Consider the following 23,263-nt stretch of genomic DNA (forward strand, 5'->3'; position numbering starts at 1 on the left):
ATCGTGCAAGATGGGTTTTGATCGATTGAAGGTTGTTTGTAAAAGGAGGAGGATAATAGATTATTAGGTTTAATATAAATAAGTTTCGAATAATAAACAGATAAATTGAAATAGAGTAAGGGTTAAGAGTGTTTGTAGACGAGCAAGAGGTCGCGGGTTCAATTTCGGACTGGGACAAATCTTTTTAGGAACTCACTCTTTAAGGTAGTTATTATAAGTTTATTATTATTAGTATTTTTATTACTATTATTATTATTATTAACTAAAACTAAATATTAAAATTATGATTATTATTATCATTAGTATTAATAGGATTATCAAGATTATTATCAAGATTATTATTGTTATTATTATTATATTTATTATTATTTTTATTATTATCGTAAGTACTAGTATTATTATTAGTAGTATTATTATCATCATAGATATTAAAATAAACATTAGTATTATTATTATTTGTAAAATCTTTATTTTTACAGTTATTATTATTAGTAGTATTAACATTATAATCAAAAACAACTTCTATTACTATTATTGATATTATGTTACCAAACAAACATTTCGTATATAAAGATATACTTTTAGTAATATTACACATAAGTAAGTGCTAATCACATTAACATTCTAATATAGATATTCATATATAACAAGTTAAGTATTTTTAAATATAATATTAATCAAATATATACTAATGTAACTAGATAAATATTAGTCATTATAAATGTATATACACCCTTGTTCGATTATAATTATATGTTTTAATAGATATACAAATGATATAGGTTCGTGAATCCGAGGCCAACCTTGCATTGTTCAGTTTCGTCGTATGCATATTTTTACTACAAAATATCGTATTGTGAGTTCATTTACTCCCTTTTTACTCATTACATTTTTGGGCTGAGAATACATGCAAATGCTTTATTAACTGTTTTACAATATTTATATGCGTGAGTTCATTTGATTCCCTTTTACTCTTTACGTTTTTGGGACTGAGAATACATGCGCTGTTTTTATAACTGTTTATAACTGCTTTATTAAATGCTTTTGAAATATATTTTGAACTGAGAATACATGAAATGCTTTTATAAATGTTTGACGAGATAGACACAAGCAAAACATTCCTCGAATGAATTATTATGCAGACAGAAGTTCTGTGGATTATTATTGAATTAGTTAGACGTTATAATTGCCACTAATTGTTGTGAATTTTTCCCGTGATTATTATTGTTTGGTAACCTAAGAATTAGAATCGGGTATGGCCCTAATTCACGCGAATCCTAAAGGTAGCTACCGGGTTTAACACCCCCACCCATAATGTTCACTAGACGGAAGAGCTAGTGGGCGTGGTGTTTAGTACTCCGAAGTTTATATGATTATTATACAGACGAGATGTTCTGTTTTGGGGATATTATTATGCGCATTATATGTTAAGGTCGGTTACCAAGCCAAGCTATGAAAGCAATGATAAGTGAATGTTATGTATCGAGAGAATGATTTTATACACAGGTTATGTGTATGTTATTTTTGTGCACGAGATATGTGTACGGTTACTAAGATTTATGAAAGATGATTTTGTACACGAGAAAGGTGTACTGTATTTAAAAGATATCGCATGTACATTACAAGTGGGTATAGGATTCGGGCCCATTTGTACCATGCATCATTTAAATCTTGTGGTCTATCAAAATTACAGAATTTTATTGTTTTATGATAAACTTATGAACTCACCAACCTTTTGGTTAACACTTTAAAGCATGTTTATTCTCAGGTATGAAAGAAATCTTCCGCTGTGCATTTGCTCATATTACATGGAGTCGTTCATGGCATATAGAGGTCAGAACCTCGCAATGGGATCAACTGTTGAAGACTTCGTCCAGATGGATTAGGACGGGTCATTTCAGTTGGTATCAGAGCGGTGGTCTTAGCGAACCAGGTCTTGCATTAGTGTGTCTAATTAGTAGTTGTTAGGATGCATTAATGATTCTGGACTTCGACCATGTCTGCATGTCAAAAGTTTTGCTTATCATTTCTAGTCGAAAATCATCTGATTATCATCCTTATGCAATTACCTGCTTATCATTCTTAGTCTAAACACGTTTTACTGCATTGACTGAATGAATAGTGTATAGACAAAATTCATATCTTAGCGTATCTGTTATTGTTACCTTTGCCTGACAGCTTCCGTAGATTCCTCCATAACTTATGGAATTTTAGTATTATATATGCATATGTAAATGATGTATTACAGGGTACTAATCTACATCCTATAATCTATTTCCTATCGAAAATCCTTCATCTGATCGTACGAGATGAATCCCTCAACCAGTTCGAGTCCCTCAGATTCCGATAGCTATTCCGATAGTTATTCCGACAGTTATTCCGACATGGATATTCACCTAAACTCCGGAAGCAGCGTCACCAGAATGAATCAACCAATCAGCCATCCCCAATTCATCTGATGGGTTCGTAGTCTATTTAATCATTGGAGACAAGAAGAAACGGTCCCTTTCATCCACCATATTGTCCTCTGGGCGAAGAACCTGAAGCATTCACCGGCGAACCAATTCGAAACACCATTTTTTCTCTCATTTCTAGAATATCTCACAACGATCACATAATTTCTACAATTCTAAACCTCATTCATTCGTTTGTTCAAACCGCCAATCATTCCAGGGTAATCAAAGAAGTCAACGAGACTTGTGCTCGAGTAATCAATATGGAAAATATGGTGCGAAACATACCAGCTTCAGCAACATCACCAGCACCGGTAGTACCACCAACAACAACATCCGCATCCCACACCTTGACATCACAGGCTGTACCTCAAGCATCAATGTCGTACGCACCATAGATACCAAGGAGTACCAACAACAATGAACGATGAAGTATTGATCCATAACTTCGTTGAAGAAATATTCTGTAAAGAAGAAATAGTCTGTGAAGAATATGTAATTTCTAAAAGTTTTAGAGATTACTTACTCTAGCTCAACCCGAAAAGCAAATGAGATTAATATCATATTAACTCATTAAATCCAAGATTATATCTGAAGAAAATATATATGTATATATGTTTTCATAAAGATTGTAATTAAAAATTCTTTTGTACAAACTGTTAATGGTGAAAATATTTTAACGGGTAGGTAATACCCGAGGAATATTTAGATTTCACATTAATAAGATATACTGTACATTCTTTGAATCTGATTCAACCGTCATTTACTATCCTACTTACATCCACAGATATACGAATCCGTTCACCATATAATAACCATTTTTATTCAATTTCATATTTGGATTTTGACTTCTCAGAATCCAACAAGTGGCATAATGAAGAAAACATTAGACAAAATAAAATTTATTATAAACAAACAAATTAATTATAAAGAATTTTGTTAAGAATCCACGCTAACTGTTCCTAGCTAACTGTTCCTAGCTAACTGTTCCTAGCTAACTGGTTACATTTTATTTACCGCAATTTAAATATCGCAATTTACATTCTCGCAATTTTATTTATCGTCATTTAATTTCTGTTATTTACCTTACGCACTTTAATTATCGCCATTTAATTTCTATTATTTATTTTACGCACTTTAAATATCGGGACACGTATACAAGGTTTTGACATATCATATCGACGCATCTATATATATTATTTGGAATAACCATAGACACTCTATATGCAGTAATGCTGGAGTTAGCTATACAGGGTTGAGGTTGATTCTACAATAATATATATAGTTTGAGTTGTGATCGAGTCTGAGACATGTACATGGGTCACGAATACGTATTAATTAATTCGAATATTATATATTAAAAACTATATATGAATTATTGGACTGTTAACTGTAGACTATCGACTGTGGACGAATAATATTGGACAATTAAAATGAATTAAAATACTGATTATAACATATGAAACTAAATAATTCTTCAAGTTTGCCACTTGATTTCATCCTAAACTTCATTTGTATCTTGACGATTACAATCTGCGTTCAAACCTTTCGTAATTCTTGAAAACACCTCAATCTAGAGAATGAACCAACCGCACTTCATCTACGGAAGGAAAGATTTATGCATATAGTATTGCACCTGAAAAACTCTCGGAAACTGAGTAAACGTTTAACGCGTAGCTGTGCTAATTCCTTTAGCGTTACTATTACCCAAAATAACTTAATAATTCCTTTCAAAGTAGCAACTTTTGTCACAGCTTCAGCAAGACAACTTCGACTTTTCGTTCGAAACAACCATATTATAACTTTGATGTATATGCGTGCTCTTTTATTGTTACCGGGGAACCTTTCATATTCCATCATATTACCATCAGCGTTTAATCATCTAAAAACACAATTCTCCTGAAACCACCTCGGATTGATAACCGAAGATTCAGATATCGTAGCATTGAATGCAGAGGAAACAGAAAAATTGTAGATGGTCTAAACGGCCAAAAGTTTGATGATAAGGAAGGAGTGTAGGAACGCTCGATAGAAAATTTGGTACTAAAAAAAAAAAACGGATTGTGCTAACCCTGAAGGAGGTCGAGGACAAATACAAGGACCAAACCCAATATTCAAAGAATCCAGATAATTCTGAATCCGATGAAATCTTTAGAGAATATCTTGCTCTGAAGTAATGTTAAAATCTTGCGGAAAATTTTTCTTCATCAACCTTCGAACTTAGAAATTCCAAAATATTATCATAAATATCTTCGATAATTTTGAAGATATTTTCATAAATACTCTTGTCCGAAATTATCTACCTCTTCGTGCTTTCCGTATTCCATTATATTGGAAACTTCTGTAAAATCTAAGTATAAATTATGAATGAATTCTGGAGAAGTGTAGGGAATTGAAGCATGAGTTAGTATAATATAATGGCGCTTGGCCAACGTGATTATATTACAGTAAGTCATGCTGAGTTTCTAATAGAACGTGATAAAGGATCACAGATCATACCTTTATCATGAACCATGTTACACAACTCTTTCATTCTAATCAACCTCTGAACATATCAAGAAAATATATTCTTGATAGTTCCATCCTCAGGGATTCTGGTAATTTGACAAATCAAATCGTGCTAATACGTTCCTTTCTGCTTAGAACATTAATCATTCGAAACTCTATACCTATAAATTCTGGACCATTACTCGCTTGACTTGAAGTCGGAAAGAGAAAACAAAAGCATAGAGCTTCGAAATATAAGGGAAAATATAAAACCCAACAACAAAACGTAAAATTACAAACCGTGTATGTCAATGTTTATCGCAATATAAAGACACGGGAGAATTAAAAACACTATAACCCCAAGGGCGAAGTAGAAGAAAACAGATTCCTCCGGTGGAAGTTGGAACAGGAGAATGATTGTTGTGATAGTAAGGATAAGGACAAGGATCAGAACTGGTTTAAGCATTTCCACAATCTTTTGAATTTGGGAATTGAGTATAGAAGTGATGAAAATTAATGGAACGGAGAAAGTGAATTTATAATGAAAATATCCGATAGAGCAATCGAGGCAGATTACCGTATTTAATTAAAGAGATCTTAATTTACTTTATTCGCCGAAAAGTCAAATCTTATAGATTACGAAGATTTCCTTCTAAATTTCTTAAATTCCGGAAATCCGCCATGACTACGTCAAAAGTTAAATCTCTATCTCACTCTTTTGTGATAGCTTCACCCGTACACTTCACGTAATCGAATTTTTTTATCCTTATTACTAAATGGTGATAAAACTCTACTTATCAACTCATATTCGTCATGAAAACATTTTTATTGTTAGCTATGACCACCTCACTCAAATTTCGGGATGAAATTTCTTTAACGGGTAGGTACTGTGACGACCCGGAAATTTCCGGCCAAATTTAAACTTAATCTTTATATGATTTCGACACGATTACGCAAAGTCTGTAATGTTGAGTCTCGAAAACTTTGGGACAGTTTACAAGAATGCATTTGTCCTTTTACCATTTCCGACTATTCACGAACAACTAATTGTAAATTATATGGATATGTATGTATATATATATATATATATATATATATATATATATATATATATATATATATATATATATATATATATATATAGTATATTGAGTATACATATATAGATTCGAAGTTAATATAGATATTATGATATAAGAAATTTGTGAATAATAAAATTTCATTCCATATAAATAGGCATGTAAATAATATTAGGGTATTATATTAAAAATTAATATTATTAAGTATTAGCATTAATATTATTGTATAAATTTATAATTATCATTATTAATAAATTATTAGTTCTATTAAAATTATTATAAGTATCAATATAAAAACGTATCAATATAAAAACTTTCATTAATATTGTTATTACTATTATTATCATTACTATAATTATGATTTTTAAATTATTAATATTATTATATCATCATTATTAATATTATAATATTAAGAGTATTATTATTATAATTAGATTTATTAAATAAAAAGATTAATTATAATATATAAAATATATATATATATATATATATATATATATATATATATATATATATATATATATATATATATATATATATATATATATATATATATATACAACAGGTATATGTGCTGATACATTATACAGATATATACATTATCCAGATACAAAACAGATATATATACACATATATATTACACGATATATATACTAAAAAATATAACACTTAATAATATAACTATACGTATAAGTTTTATATTCAGTTTTTTTTTACTTTTATCAAACTGTTCCATAGATTGTTTTAAAACTGTAAATTGGTACGATCAATACAAATAAGTCATATTAACAAACAAGAGTAGTTGTGTCGACTTCAACTTTTCTTTCTGACTAATTCACTTTTCGTACAAATCAAGCTAGCAAACAAGGATTAAGTGGATTCAAATGAGCTGTAAAGTTGATATCTAGTTGATATGTAACTATCTGCTATTCCATTCACAACCTAAACTATCACCTTAACCTTTGTCTCCTATTATTATTTTCTATCCCACTATAACCTGGACTTTTTCCTAATTCCTTCATAAACTCCACACCAGGACTTCATCAACTATCTACCGCATATATTAAACTCGATGAAACTCATAGGCCATTCCCATCAAAACCACCATCACCATGAGAAGTAACAACCACCCATTTAACCATCAATTTTTCTGCCACTTTGTTTTTCTACTACTACTATAATCGACTGCCACCTGCTACGATTGCCATAACTAATTCTCTGATGTCTTTTGCTCGAAAGGAAACCACAAAGATTATTGAAGATGTGTAACAGTTCGGCCAGAAGCAAGAATCTCACCTTCTTCCTCGTTAAAACACCACCACTACTTTTGGATCATCACATCCCTCTTGATATATCTCTCTCTTCTCTTTCCAATTTATTTTTCTTCTTCGTAAAAACCATTTGCAACAAAACTTCAATTGCTAGATGTGTGGGTAACTTTCTGTTGCAGTTAACCATCGAAACAACCCACACAACCATCAACCGCCACTCCCTCTTTCTACACTCTCTCTAATTTTTGTTTTTTTGTTTGTTTTGAGAACTCCTTGAACGCCAAACAAAAACATCATCATATTCGCTGCTATCACTTCCTGTCTTACTGTTTCTATTTCAACTATCGAAAACCTTCATCTAATATTATTACATGATAGTGTTCCACCTACTATGAAGAGAATTATAGGAATGAAAAGGCGATTATTATTGATTTAAATTACTAGTGCATATTTGTGATTGTGGCCGACAAAACACAACTCCATTTGATTTAAATAAGGCAATTATACCCTTCAACTATTATATAATCGAAGCATCATCTATTATAATAATTCAAATTGCTTTTGTGAACTACTTTTCTTCTCTTTTGCCGACAATCACCGAACTAAATATCACCACTTGAAGCATTAAGGGAGTTAGTGGGGATGCACTATAGTTGGTAATGAAAATCCCACGTATACATCAACATATTCTGATTTTCGCAAAATTACAACATATAATCAAATTATATATGGACTGTTGGACTGCTTTTCTTTTTCAGTTGGGATTCATCAAGACAGTCCACAAATATTGTTTATCTTTGGACTTATGAAACTAATAATGGGCTGAAGGAAGTTGGGCCATATCATGGAAATGGAGACTAGTGGGATTAGATGATACATGATGAATTGTATGTGATACTTGATGATAATATGATGAATATAGTTTAAGATTATGATGTTACATGATGATGATGCCATAATGATGATGAGTAACGAAGATAAGTTGGAGATGATTCGAATAAGGATGAAGATTGCAATAATAACGATGATGATGATTCTGTAAATCATAAACGTCAACGATATACGATACATGATAAAAAAGAAAAGAGAATCGTGTAAGATGGGTTTTGATCGATTGAAGGTTGTTTGTAAAAGGAGGAGGATAATAGATTATTAGGTTTAATATAAATAAGTTTCGAATAATAAACAGATAAATCGAAATAGAGTAAGGGTTAAGAGTGTTTGTAGACGAGCAGGAGGTGGCGGGTTCAATTCCGGACTGGGACAAATCTTTTTAGGAACTCACTCTTTAAGGTAGTTATTATAAATTTATTATTATTATTAGTATTATTATTACTATTATTATTATTATTATTAACTAAAACTAAATATTAAAATTATGATTATTATTATCATTAGTATTAATAGGATTATCAAGATTATTGTTGTTATTATTATTATATTTATTATTATTTTTATTATTATCATAAGTACTAGTATTATTATTAGTAGTATTATTATCATCATAGATATTAAAATAAACATTAGTATTATTATTATTTGTAAAATCTTTATTTTTACAGTTATTATTATTAGTAGTATTAACATTATAATCAAAAACAACTTCTATTACTATTATTGATATTATGTTACCAAACAAATATTTCGTATATAAAGATATACTTTTAGTAATATTACACATAAGTAAGTACTAATCACATTAACATTCTTATAAATATATTCATATATAACAAGTTAAGTATTTTTAAATATAATATTAATCAAATATATATTAATGTAACTAGATAAATATTAGTCATTATAAATGTATATACACACTTGTTCGATTACGATTATATGTTTTAATAGATATACAAATGATATAGGTTCGTGAATCCGAGGCCAACCTTGCATTGTTCAGTTTCGTCGTATGCATATTTTTACTACAAAATATCGTATTGTGAGTTCATTTACTCCCTTTTTACTCATTACATTTTTGGGCTGAGAATACATGCAAATACTTTATTAACTGTTTTATAATATTTATATGTGTGAGTTCATTTGATTCCCTTTTACTCTTTACGTTTTTGGGACTGAGAATACATGCGCTGTTTTTATAACTGTTTTATAACTGCTTTATTAAATGCTTTTGAAATATATTTTGAACTAAGAATACATGAAATGCTTTTATAAATGTTTGACGAGATAGACACAAACAAAACATTCCTCGAATGAATTATTATGCAGACAGAAGTTCTGTGGATTATTATTGAATTAGTTGGACGTTATAATTGCCACTAATTGTTGTGGATATTTCCCCTGATTATTATTGTTTGGTAACCTAAAAATTAGAATCGGGAATGGCCCTAATTCACGCGAATCCTAAAGGTAGCTACCGGGTTTAACACCCCCACCCAGAATGTTCACTAGACGGAAGAGCTAGTGGGCGTGGTGTTTAGTACTTCGAAGTTTATATGATTATTATACAGACGAGATGTTCTGTTTTGGGGATATTATTATGCGCATTATATGTTAAGGTCAGTTACCAAGCCAAGATATGAAAGCAATGATAAGTGAATGTTATGTATCGAGAGAATGATTTTATACACAGGTTATGTGTATGTTATTTTTGTGCACGAGATATGTGTACGGTTACTAAGATTTATGAAAGATGATTTTGTACACGAGAAAAGTGTAATGTATTTAAAAGATATCGCATGTACATTACAGGTGGGTATAGGATTCGGGCCCATTTGTACCATGCATCATTTAAATCTTGTGGTTTATCAAAATTACAAAATTTTATTGTTTTATGATAAACTTATGAACTCATCAACCTTTTGGTTGACACTTTAAAGCATGTTTATTTTCAGGTATGAAAGAAATCTTTCGCTGTGCATTTGCTCATATTACATGGAGTCGTTCATGGCATATAGAGGTCAGAACCTCGCAATGGGACCAACTGTTGAAGACTTCGTCCAGATGGATTAGGACGGATCATTTCACATGAGTTATAGACTATAGTCCACATGACGTGAACTATTACAAATACATATATATACTAGAGAGACATCAACCAAATCTAAAATAATCACAAATACAAAAATTCATAAAAAAATTCTTTTGTTGCTGAAGCTATTCCATTGTCTTCTTTGAATTTTCACGCCAAGATTCAAACAACCCCGATACTTCCTAGCCCCTTGCCCGAAGGCTTGTCAAAATGTCTTCGTTTAAGATTGCTTCTCGCCGTTCTAATGAACCATGAACTCCTTGTTTAAATTTATACTGGATGAATTCGTTTGTGATTTTAAGTTTATACGATAAAAATATTCCTTAAACAATTGCTTTCTTTATTTTTATGACATGAACATAAATTAAACAGAATAGATCTATTGGGTTACAAGTTTATTCAGACCTAACAAGTGTAATTAAATAGATTCACCGTTCTAATTGAGCGACCTATTGAACTAAATAGACCCTAACAACATTGAAATAATACTAAACTAATACCAATAACACCAATTGATACATTCATCTCATCACACAACATAAGTCAAAATAATTCACCGGAAAGATATTCATCAAACTGCATTTCAAGGCGAGAACATGTGACGATATGAGTACTCTAGTCATCTAGATCACCGAACACCTACACACAATGAGCGAAAATGGTCGGCATTGAAGACATTGAGACAACCAAACCTAATACTCAAAATACTGACATATTGAACCTGCAACAGAGAAAAACCACTCCACCCGAGACCTCAATAAGTAGACTTCTTAAGGACAAAACAAATCAGGGGATATATGTATGGGACCTCCGAGTAAAGATACCAACCCTCCGATCAAGAGTACGAAGGATACGAGGCCAAATGCCAACGAAAATCAATAATAGTACGACAAATTCAAACTTGGTGGTGCTTCAGCGAGATGTATGAAAGATAATCGAAAACGATAATCGTGAAAAAACCCGTGCGAAAAACAAATGAAGAAAGTAGCCTTGTTAAAGTAGTCAGACAACCAAAAGAATTCCACTTACCCGAACACCAAGTTCTATCGGTAGCCGTACACCAAAAAACATCAAAACCCCTGAATCAAACTAAAAGTATGGGTTCCAAAGGGGGCGCCCGTCCCCCCTGGATTTAACGAAAAATAATTTTACACTAATAAAAAAAAATTTACCAAAAAATAAAGTTTTTTTTTAGTGTTTGCCCCTGCTGACAATGAGAAATTTATTAAATTTTTAGACTCGCCCCCTCTGTAGTCGGGTTCAAGTTCCGCCATTGAGTATGGTCCAACGGTTGGTGGCCTGTCTCCTTTAGGGGAGGTCAGGAGTTCGACCCCCGTTGGCTACATATTAAAAACACAATTTCATCTCTGCCATGAAATATCTACCCACGACACCTTTCCCATATCGTTTGAGGGGTAAAAGAGAGGAGGGGTTTTAATTGGCCGTGCCCTTGGATCGATTTCAAAGTTTCCTTCCGGACAGCGATGGGGGCGGGATTATAATCGCTGCATTGACATAGTCGAAACGGGAGATGAACGCACCGGGTTGTTTAGTCCCCTCGGATGATTCCATCGCCGTTTAAAAAAAGAATTCAAACCAAATATCACTTAAGAATCACAAGACAAAACAACCTCATGATTTGTTTAAAGATTAAATAATTTTATACAGTAGCATATATAGGTGATATCTTTTGAATGGCACCGTCAAAAAAGTCATTATCACAAAGGTTGATACGTACGGAGTATCCTTTAGAATAACATCCGTAAAAAGGATCTTTTTTATGGCGGCTGTAAAAAAAGGTATTGGCACAAATTAATCCACATAAAAGTAGTTGACATGTTTAGATCATAGATCTCAAAGTCACACATTTATATTTATATACCTCCTATAAATTATGCATACCCATTACTCAAACTATTTCCCTCCAATCACCACCCTATTTTTCCGATCTGTTTTCCGGCCAATTCTCCGATAACAATCCATACCCGACTGGGTCACTTCAATTTCATAAAAAGTTTCGCGGTTTACCAACAAAAAACAGCTTTTTTTTCCTTCTTTTTTCTTTGAAAGGCGAAAACCATACATACCCAAGTGGGTGGCTTTATTTTCCCTAAAAAGTTTATTGCTTTATGAACAAAATTCAATTTTTATAAAGAATGGCAGGAAATCTTGGATCCATGTCACTTAAAGAAAGATTGTTACCAAGAAAAGGGTATTCAGAATTAGGGTTCTTTCCTGAATCTTACATCACTAATACTAACAATCATGACAACGTGTCAATTACTGATAGGATCAAGAAATGGTGCAATGATCTTGGGCATTTTTTTGTTAGTGCTTTTGAAATGGGTCGATCCGACCCGAGACAGTTTATATTTGCTGCGAAATCTGGTTTAGCACTTGCCCTTGTTTCTGTACTTATATTTTTTAAAGAATCATCAGATTATTTTAGCCAATATTCCATCTGGGCTATTCTGACTGTCATCGTTGTGTTTGAATTCAGCGTTGGTAAGCTACAAATAATTCTTAAATCTTGATTAATTAATATTACTAGTAATTTTTTTATTTTATTTATAGCTTACATTTTTCTAGTTTTGGTGTTTGTTATGATGTCTGTATAATGTGTAATTTGAATTGAATTTGAATGTTGAAACCCTGCTTTTTAATGTGCAGTTTAGGAATAATACTTGCAATAAGATTTTTGCCATATTTGATTGATTTAACACCATTATTGTGGGCCCATTGGAACTCTGAGTTGAACATTGAACCCCTCCCCTCAAAATCGTACCCGTGTGAAACTTGAGTGTTCAATTGAACACCTAGCACAAGGGATACCACTACTTGTAAAGTATTAACCTTGAATCTTGATCATAATGGCATTGTTGGCTATTTAGCTTGAACTGATTGATCTTGATTTGTAGAATTTATTATGATGTATTCATTTTGGTTCTGGTTAGATTTCTATGTGCAGTGTTAAATGGGAAAACGACCTGTAATTAGTATTTAGGCCAGTTGATCATAATGGCATTATTCTTGAATTGATGGATCTTGATTTATAAGTTTTTTTATGAAATATTCATTTTGCTGTGCAGTTAGATATTTATATGCAGTGTTAAATGTGAAAACGACTTGTTGTTAGTATTTATGTTAGTTGATCATAATGGATGATGTCATTGAATTATTAGGTTTCACCTGATCGATTTTGATCTTTAATGGTTTGCGAATCTGTGTAGGCGCAACACTTAGCAAAGGATTTAACCGTGCGCTTGGGACGTTTTCTGCTGGTGTGCTTGCGTTAGGTATTGCTCAATTAGCTGTATGGTCCGGGGAGTGGCAAGAGGTTGTAACTGTAGCCAGCATCTTTTTAGCAGGTCATTATTAATACCTTTTTTTATAAATTATGTTACCGTTAATTTAAAATTGGATTTTTCTAACGAGGGTTGTCGTTAAGATGCTTAAAATATGTGTAATTTTCCAATAACTTCCATCTAAAAGTCAACTTAACCGCTACGTACAAATTTTTTAAGCATCTTAAACGACAGCTCTGTCGTTAGAAAAATTCTTATAAATGTATGTGCTCAAAATTAGTTGCTCTTTTCTTTTATATGTTCAGGCTCTATATCAAGTTATGTGAAACTCTACCCATCAATGAAGGCATATGAATACGGGTTTCGAGTCTTTATGTTGACTTTCTGTATAGTACTCGTATCGGGTACTTCACATTTTGTTCAAACAGCTGTTTCTAGATTGTTGTTAATTGGAGTTGGGGCCGGTGTGTGTTTGGTTGTAAATATATGCGTTTATCCGATTTGGGCGGGTGAAGATCTGCATAAATTGGTTGTCAAGAATTTTAGAGGCGTTGCTACTTCTTTAGAAGGTAAAAATTAAATAAACAACCTTTTTGTATTTATGTTTGTCTATATACAAAATGGGTAGTATTCGTTATTAGTAAAAATTAATCCTTTTTAAATTTTCTTAAAGGATGTGTTAATAATTACCTTCAACATTTTGGGTACGAAAGGATTCCTTCAAAGATTCTTGTATATCAAGCATCTGATGATCCGTTGTATAGTGGATATAGATCAGCCGTACAGTCTAGTAGTCAAGAAGATGCTCTGGTACGATTTTATTTTTCATTTTTCTTATTCGATTGTTCTATATATATTTAGGATATGATATTGTTGAGTAACTGACAAATGTATCTTGTGTATTAAAGCTGGCATTTGCGGTTTGGGAACCGCCTCATGGTCGTTACAAAATGTTGAAATATCCGTGGAGTAATTATGTAAAAGTGAGCGGTGCACTCAGGCATTGTGCTTTTATGGTCATGGCGATGCATGGTTGTATACTTGCAGAAATACAGGTAATTTAAGTTTTTTTTTTTAAATGATGCGTTCGGTTCAAATGACATCATCTTCTGGCTAAATATAAATTTTTACCATAGATAATAAACGTATTTGTACCTGTCCAATAGACGTCTACATGGCATACCGTCATAATTTCTAATTTCACATAATTAATAGTTAACAAGTCTGTGTGTTGCATGCAATTAATTGCTGCTACAATATGATTACAGAAATATCTAGTTAGGTAATTGTACCTGTTTCTGTTATGAAGCTTTCTATACTAGTATACTTGCTCTGACGTTATTGTCCTTTGAACTCCTAATATGTTAGTTCATGAATAACATTGTTGATACAGTCACATCGCGATTGTTATTATGTGCAATTACGCTGTTGAAAACTTGTCTTATGTTTCAGTATGTTAATTTAGTAAACAACAATTTATAAAAAAAAAAATTCTAATAAATTTAATTTACAAAAATATCACTGTCATATACATATGTGTAGGCTTTTAGCATTATTCCTTATGGCTTATCAATTCATGTTTTGATACTGATTTCTTATCTATAATAGTCCATTTATTTTATTAAGTTTAAAAAAATTGGTAAGCAGACTTGCTTTCAACTGTAAATGCTTATAGTTTTGAATGTAAAGTTTGAATCTTTTTTTCAGATAGATTTGCTCTCATTTTCCCATTGAAATTTCAACTATTTTCTTGATGAAAAATTCTATAAAACTGCAACACATGTTTAATTCTAATTGCATTATCTGAAACTTTATCTTTACGTGTTTAAGGCACCAATAGAACTACGAAACATGTTCAAAAATGAGATCCAAAAGGTCGGCACCGAAGGCGCAAGAATATTACGTGAGCTAGGAAGCAAAGTGGAAAAAATGGAAAAATTAAGCCGAGATATCGACTTGCTTGAAAAAGTACACGGGGCTGCAGAGGAGTTGCAAATGATGATTGACCAAAAATCGTACCATTTAGTCAACTCCGAAAAATGGGCAGCTGGAAAACAGCCAAAAGAGTTTGAAGATGTCGATCGTCTTCAAGAACTAAAAGAAGACGAAATCAAACCAAACGTTATCAACTCGTTAAGTGAAGCAAACTTAAAACCGCCACTTCCACACAACAAAACTTTAGAGCGCAACATTACAAATCTATCAAACCATCCTTCGATGGCGCACTGGGGTTCGTCTGAAGATATGTTGAAACATCAAATACATTGGCCTTCACGGTTATCAGTTTTAGGTGACCAAATCTTAAACGTTCGCGAAGTTAAGACTTATGAGAGTGCGAGTGCTTTGTCGCTTGCTACTTTTACGTCTTTATTGATTGAGTTTGTCGCAAGGCTTCAAAATCTTGTTGGTGCATTTGAAGAGCTTAGTGACAAGGCTAAATTTGCTGAACCTGCAAATCCTCTTGAAGCCAAGGAGATGGTTGGTTTTTGGACAAGATTTCTCAAGTTCGTTGGAATCAAGTGACGCACTCATGGTTTTAACGTTTGAATATTGGTTGGAGTACCAAAATCGACTCGTTTGAAAAAATTTGTATATTGTATATTGGTTTGAGTTGCATTTTGGTGCTTGTTTCTGCTCTGTTTGGGTGTTGTGGAGATGGAGATGAAGTTAGGAAAAATGAACCTACTTTTTGTTGTACATTCAAATTTTGTGAAAGAAAATTGTGAAGTTTATTGTGCCGGAATGGTACATCAACACTGAAAGGTTATTTGGAATTGCATTATGGAATTGGTTATCTGTTTATTGTTACAAAAGAGTCATAATATCTAGTTTTGAACATTTCAATAAAGAACTTTTGCTTCTTATTGTTTGATTATGCAACAAAATCTTCTATAGTTTCTATTAAAATCCTACAATAATGATGTCATTATTAAACTAATTTCTTTGTTAAGAAAAAATTAAAAAAAAAAAATCTAAGCTTTAAGGTGATGTTATTAATTTAATTAATGACTAATTAATTAAATCTACTTATTTATTTATTTCATGTTTTTTTGGAAAAAAAATTCATTCTTATTAATTATTATTATATTATTTTTTAAATTTAAATATGAGTTTTCTTTACGAGATTAATCACATTATATATGTATACGAAATACACGTCTCAATAAAAGGTTCTAATTAGACTTTTATAACAAGGAAATTAGTAATTGTGATAAAAATTGAAAGATGATGGCGAGAGAATAAATGTAGTTCATTTATTCCGACCAATTTAAGTACATCAATGTGTTTGTAAAAACAACGAGATGTTTCTTAGTCGAAATCCGTTGAGTCATTAATCTAAATGACTTTAGCGTTTAAATTCACTTAATACCTAAAACATACCATTAAACTGTTTCGTTTAAATAAACCCGTAGTTTCACGGGTCATTTCACTAGTATATTATATAAGGATAAAATGTTATGTTGTTTTAACTTAAGATGCGTTTGATAAAATTGAATAATTCATAAAAGCTTTAGGAGTTCAGAATGACTTTGGTTATGAATGACCATAAACTATTTAATAATCATTTTGAATGATCAATATTTACCTTATTTATCTTTATATGAATGAAAGCTTGAATATAGCTATTTAATAGGTGTTTAATGGTTAAGACGTAAAAGAGCATTTTAGTTCTGCAGCACATTTAGGGTGATGCCGATATCACCATTCGAAAACAAAAGAGAGATGAGCTTTTACATAATAGCTAAAAACTCTTAAAAACTCCGCGCCAAACAACACCAAAATGTGAAGATTTGACAAGTACAATAGAAACAAAACCGAAAATTCATTCATTGAACAATTGTATTCTAAAAGAGGCTCAAAGTGAAAAAGAATCAATGTCTTCAACAGATTCAACAGGTTTACGATAACAAATACTATAAATTTAAACTCAACACTGGAGGAATTTAAGATCTAATAACTCTGATGAAATTCTCCTGTCTTTTAAACGTCACCAGGGAGAGACTTGATGATATCAGAATCACCTGGGTCAACAACATGCCAGAAGCGTATTACAAACTATTCACTGAAAATTATATTAGAATCAAGACAACTTGATTGATGTTCACCTGCGTCGATGATGCTAAGGCATGAAACACGGAAATACTTTCCACATGCGGTCCCAAGATCCACATTGTCTGAGCATACATAAAAGCAAATATCAGTAAGCCTGATACTCGGTTGTTCTATAAATTATAGAACCTCATAATGTCTATTAGTTCATATATGTTACTCTCACAAACCTAAAATGTTGTAATTAGCTTGCTAAAATGTAAATTGGCAAAAATTTGAATGCAAAAAAGTACCACGAAACCTAAAATAGAAAAACATACTTCCGTTGTAATGATGAACTCCAACCTTGGCGAGCATAGCATAGTACTCGATTTCAGACTTTCTCAAAGGAGGGCAGTTGTTTGAAATGATAATCAGCTTACCTGAAATCGGCATTAAAACGGAAATATTAATCAAAGCCACATCACAATCACAATATATAATATAATAAAACTTTTATACATCAAGTGATTATGTTTTACAACATCTAAGTTGTTAGCATCTAAATCTAATCAACTAAGGCTACTGATGAGTTTATTTCCCATACTGTATTACCACTTTTATGATTCTAATAATCATAGTTAAAATAAAGTACATTTATATATGTAAGCATCTAGTTACAAATATCAAGAACCAAACAGCTATATCTCATACAATCATCTTACATTACTTAGAATGAATTAATGTAATCCAAATCATCAGAAACAATATATAAATTTCAAGCTATCTGTTCTCCTAAAACCAGTACAAGCTAAAGGCCTTATCTAGGGACTAATATTATAAAATAAAGTACATACTACAAACTCATACGTAGTATTAATCAAGGGAATACAATTATTAATAAACCATAATTGTTACAGAAAGCACTATCCTACATTACAGCACATACTACAAATTCATATTTATAATTCACATACTTCAAATTAAATTTATATATATTTAATATTTAAATAAATTTATATGTTAACAAATTTATACCTTTTGAGCTCCTAATAGATTCAAGCACAGTCTTGTATCCAAGAGTAAATTTTCCACTCTTCATAACAAGAGCCAACCTATTGTTGATGCTCTCATGAGTCTTCTTCTGTTATCTCAAACAAATACAAACATTTTTAATAATTAAAAATACAAATAGATATAAAATTAGAAAATTATAGGGATAAAAATGAGTATGTATATTACCGTCTTCTTTCCTGACACCATTTTTTATCCTGCAACTCTGAAAATGTGTCTATGTGTGATCTAATTATAAAAAAAAAAAAAAGATTTAATTTGAAATATAATCACAAAAATGTGTATGTATGTATTCGGAATTAGGGTTTGCTTACCAGCGGCGGCTAAACGATTTACACCAGAAATTTGAGCGTTCGAGTCTGTGAGGTATTTATATGGGCTGGAAACTAAGCTGAGGGTTTTAGATTAGCCCGGAGTTATTGGGCCGAGCTGGGCTTTGTATTAACCTCTAGTTAATACTAGTTGGTTCGTTAGCTATTTATTTTTACTTAATGATAACATTTACCCTTACATGCGGAACTTGAACTCGGATACAGGTGGGGCGAGTGTAAATTTTTTTTAATTATTTCATAGTCAGCAGGGACGAACATAAAAAAAATCTTATTTTTTAGTAATTTTTTTTAGTGTAAAAATTTTTGTTCCGTAAAATCCAGGGTGGGCGGATACCACCTTTGGGATACCTTAAGTACCGCCACTGCTTACATGCGGCGATGTGAATACCTTTAAGTTATCTTGATAGGTTAATGGTGTTTATGATAAAATGGAATAGATAAACGCTAAATAATTCATAATTTGAATAATTAATATTGTTCAAAAGGATAATAATATGTTTGATAAGCTGAATGAAAATTTAAATGATGTAAAACTACAACATTAACATTTTACCCGAATAAAAGAACGTAATTGTTTGATGATTATTAGGTATAAAGTTTATTTAAAGTGTATTAAAAGAAGATGCATGTGCTTGATGGTTAAGAGATAACTTTAAAATGGTTCATCACTTATTTTTATTTCATACGGCAACACTTGTCATCAGGGGCGGACCTATGTAGGGGCAACCGGGGTCGGCCGCTCTCGACGACACAAATTTTTGAGAGTATTTATATGTTAAAATTCTATGTTTTGTGTATTTATATGTTAAAAGTTTGACGTTTTGCTCCCGTTTTTTAGTTATTTTTTTCAAATACTTATCATTTTACACCGTCGACAAAAATTCCTGGATCCACCGCTGCTTGTCATTTTCATCATTTTCATTAAGAGACAATCAAAGAGAGACATATTGTCTAATTGCTTTCTTCTGTTTTTAGATTTTCAGCTGATGAGGGTGGCGGTCATTTGGTTGATCACGGCGGAGTATATAAATTTCCGGTGACTGTTTTACAGTTTTAGTAATATTTGAGTTAGGTGAGAGTTGCTGGTTTGGTCTGACTAGTTGCACCAAAAAAATAAATTCCTTCCAACCCCCTTTGCATCTCTTAATCAATGTACTTTCCTCTTTTCAAAGAACATTAGGCCCCACTACACAATATCTGCAACTCATTTACCTGTTTTATACATATACTCAATATGCAAATGTACAGCTATAAACTTTGGCTAGATAGATTATAGTTAGACCCTTAGAGAAATGAGACATTCTATTGTTGTCGGTGGCGATGCACCCATGAGAAACATGGCTGATGAAGTGTCTAGAATCGTCGAACAAACTAAAGAGTTGCAGGATGCTGCAGCTTCTTTAATCTCTCGAACTTCGATTGAGGAAGCATCCCTAAAGCAACGAGCTATAGCGCTGCGTTCAAATATCAAAACGTTACGATCATATGTTGTTTCTTCCGTCAAGAAAGGAACTTTGGATTCCAAGAATGCTGAAAAGGTTATCGTTAAAAATACCCTTGATTTATATTAATGTTTTAGTATAATTTATATAAAATCTTTTATATTTTTTTTTCTACTGATTGTGTGTTATTGTTGCTGGTTAAAGTTGGTTGATGAATTAACCAAAGTTGGTTATACATTGGGTGAAGGTGATGCAGCTGCATTTCTTCCCTGCAAATCTCATGGTTTGTTTATAACCTCTCTTAGTATTTAAGAAAAAATGTTATAATTCAATAATTATTGTTGGCATTACATTATGCAAGTGATTCACTGTTTTTGCCTTTTCAATAATAATTCTCTGCGCCCGAAACAAATTCTGATGATCTTGTTTCTTATGGCCCATTTTACACACTGTAATAGAAGTTTGTCAAGTAGCTTTTATCCTTTTAGGAGCTTATTCTAAACAACTCATTGAATTACAACTGATGATCTTATATTATATAATGATCACCTTCAAAGACAATTTGGGTAACTTTTTATTTTTGGGGATTTTGACGCGTGTGTGATTTGTGTAGGACGATTCTTGAGGATGTTTCTTGGTCCAACAAACGTTCGAGCTAATAGGAAAGATGTTCAAATGAAAGTGAAAGAAGAGTACAACAGCTTCAGGGTACAGTATGACACATTGCAAATTTGCAATCCTTGTTGGCAAAAATTAGTTTGTTACTATGATTTTATTTACATAATAAAATTTTATACGCAGGATACCACTACATATCTGTTTCTTTTCTTCCCGTCATTGCTACTTTTTCTACAATCATGGATGTGGAATGGATGTTTTCCTGCATTACCTGTTCAGCTTTATCAGGTACATAGCCTCGTGGTTCATTTGTAGTATATACCGTCAGATATCGAATGTAAAATAGCCAATAAACAGTAGGAAAAAAAACATAATCTGTCCTTTGCAGGCGTGGTTGCTCTTTCTGTATGCGGGGTTGTCTTTTAGAGAAAATATACTCCGGGTCAATGGTAGTGATATCCGTCCATGGTAATGTCATTTCAATCCGTACCCCACCATATTTTAGCCAAGCACCACCAATTATGCTTTTAAAGTTTTTACAGCACCATATTGTAATGCACGATTAGTAGTGTATCACTAAAATATGGTTTATGTACAAATCATCATACGTAGTCAAAAGGTTGAACATGAAAAAGTTTGAATTTTTATGTATACTTATACAGGAGATAGGACTAATGAATGCATTAACTTTTTATATATATAGGTGGATTTACCATCACTATTGTGCAATGACTATGGCACTTGTTAGTCTAACTTGGGAGATTGAAAAGGAACCTAATTGTGCCCACAGGCAGGTTATTATTAAGTGTCTATCTTGTTAGACTTATGTTGCAAATTTTTTTACCTTAATATTTGTCATCAACCCGGCCGTTTTGCAGAAAGGTATACAATTGTTTTTGAAATGGGCAATCATGCAAGGAGTCGCAATGCTTGTACAGAACAAGTACCAACGACAGAGACTATATACACGTATTGCAATGGGAAAGGTGCTACAAACTCAACCCTAAAATAAGTACTTTTAGAATATATATATGTGTTGGGTATAGGTGTCAATTTTGGCCCATTTTCTTATGTAGGCAAGAAGAATGGACGTTGTGTGGGGCGAAACGTCTGGAGTAGAAGGTCAATTGTGGCTGTTGTGCCCGATGTTGTTCGTCTTGCAAGGTTTTGAAGGTTATGTTGGTGTGTTACTACTAAAAACTGCCATGATTGGTGTTGTTTCTGAATGGCAGGTAACATATTTTATAAAAACATCTTGTGGACATAGTAATGTTATTAACACTTAATAAAGTTGGATCATTTAAATTGAGTTTTTGGCAGGTAATTACTTGTGGAATCCTTTTGATAATCATGGCTGTTGGAAACTTTGCAAACACAGTTGAGACACTTATATTAAAGTCCCGGTTCAAAGCGAAAATGAAAAAAGGTAAAGAAAGAGAGATCTAATTTATATATTCATGTCGATGAATGATGACGCCTAAATTTAGTTAGTTGCAACCGTATTTGTATCAGACACATGTTATTATGCTTATTTGTAAGCATATTTTGTTCATGAGGTCATCAAGTTTGTTGTTGAGCTACATGGATTTATTCAAGTATGAATATGAGTAGAATGTTGATGTTTTTAATTGATTGAGTTTGGTAGGGTAGTTATAATGTTATATCTCTTCATAAAAGTTGGGTAAGCAACCTGGACTTCTTTATTTTCCATGGTAAAACTTTATGGTAGTGCAAATTTAATATATTTTCTTGTTACACCTATCTCACTATGGTAAAACCTTATGATAGTTCATTATTGTATTGTCATGAGATAAATTCTATTTACCAATTTCTTGAGATGTAGATAAATTAATGTTAGCCTCATCTTCTTCAACTTCATCTTTTACACCATAACATCACAACTAAAAAAGTATAATTAATTTAAAGTTGCCGAATAAGTAAGATTATTAATTCACAATATTTATTAACTCAAAAAACCAGAAGACCCAGCAAAATGTTTATAAGTCAAGTCAAGTAGGATTTGATGTTTTAACCACAAAAATAAGCATGATTTTTATTCCTAATTGGAATTGGTAATCATATATCCACCGTAGTGTATGATAAATCCATCGTACTTGTGCATTTAAAGCTTATACATTCCAAGTTCCCAAATCACAATTTTTTAGTGATATATCCAATTGCTAA

The 23,263-nt window shown here is 31.9% G+C and overlaps 3 protein-coding genes across 3 annotated transcripts; 2 read left to right on the plus strand and 1 right to left on the minus strand.

Annotated features, from left to right (window-relative positions):
• Positions 1-12,207: 12,207 nt before the first annotated feature.
• On the plus strand, positions 12,208-16,160 carry LOC139892924 (aluminum-activated malate transporter 5-like). Its single transcript, XM_071876052.1, has 6 exons — positions 12,208-12,784; positions 13,510-13,647; positions 13,890-14,153; positions 14,258-14,394; positions 14,493-14,639; positions 15,415-16,160. Exons 1-6 carry the CDS (start codon positions 12,436-12,438, stop codon positions 16,105-16,107), a joined length of 1,728 nt encoding a protein of 575 aa, XP_071732153.1. The 5' UTR covers positions 12,208-12,435; the 3' UTR covers positions 16,108-16,160.
• A 1,480-nt stretch (positions 16,161-17,640) lies between these two features.
• On the minus strand, positions 17,641-19,032 carry LOC139889586 (large ribosomal subunit protein eL30-like). Its single transcript, XM_071872529.1, has 5 exons — positions 19,002-19,032; positions 18,856-18,915; positions 18,652-18,757; positions 17,955-18,056; positions 17,641-17,759 (listed from the first exon to the last, which is right to left on the minus strand). The coding sequence occupies exons 2-5, from the start codon at positions 18,874-18,876 to the stop codon at positions 17,641-17,643; spliced, it is 348 nt and encodes a 115-aa protein (XP_071728630.1). The 5' UTR covers positions 18,877-18,915; positions 19,002-19,032.
• Positions 19,033-20,311: 1,279 nt separating this feature from the next.
• Positions 20,312-22,525, plus strand: LOC139892925 (uncharacterized). The gene is made up of 9 exons (XM_071876053.1): positions 20,312-20,557; positions 20,666-20,744; positions 21,075-21,169; positions 21,263-21,367; positions 21,468-21,547; positions 21,783-21,873; positions 21,958-22,065; positions 22,156-22,311; positions 22,400-22,525. The coding sequence occupies exons 1-9, from the start codon at positions 20,312-20,314 to the stop codon at positions 22,523-22,525; spliced, it is 1,086 nt and encodes a 361-aa protein (XP_071732154.1).
• The last annotated feature ends 738 nt before the right edge of the window (positions 22,526-23,263 follow it).

The sequence above is a fragment of the Rutidosis leptorrhynchoides genome, chromosome 2 (genome assembly GCF_046630445.1).
Source record: "Rutidosis leptorrhynchoides isolate AG116_Rl617_1_P2 chromosome 2, CSIRO_AGI_Rlap_v1, whole genome shotgun sequence".
Lineage (NCBI taxonomy): Eukaryota > Viridiplantae > Streptophyta > Magnoliopsida > Asterales > Asteraceae > Rutidosis > Rutidosis leptorrhynchoides.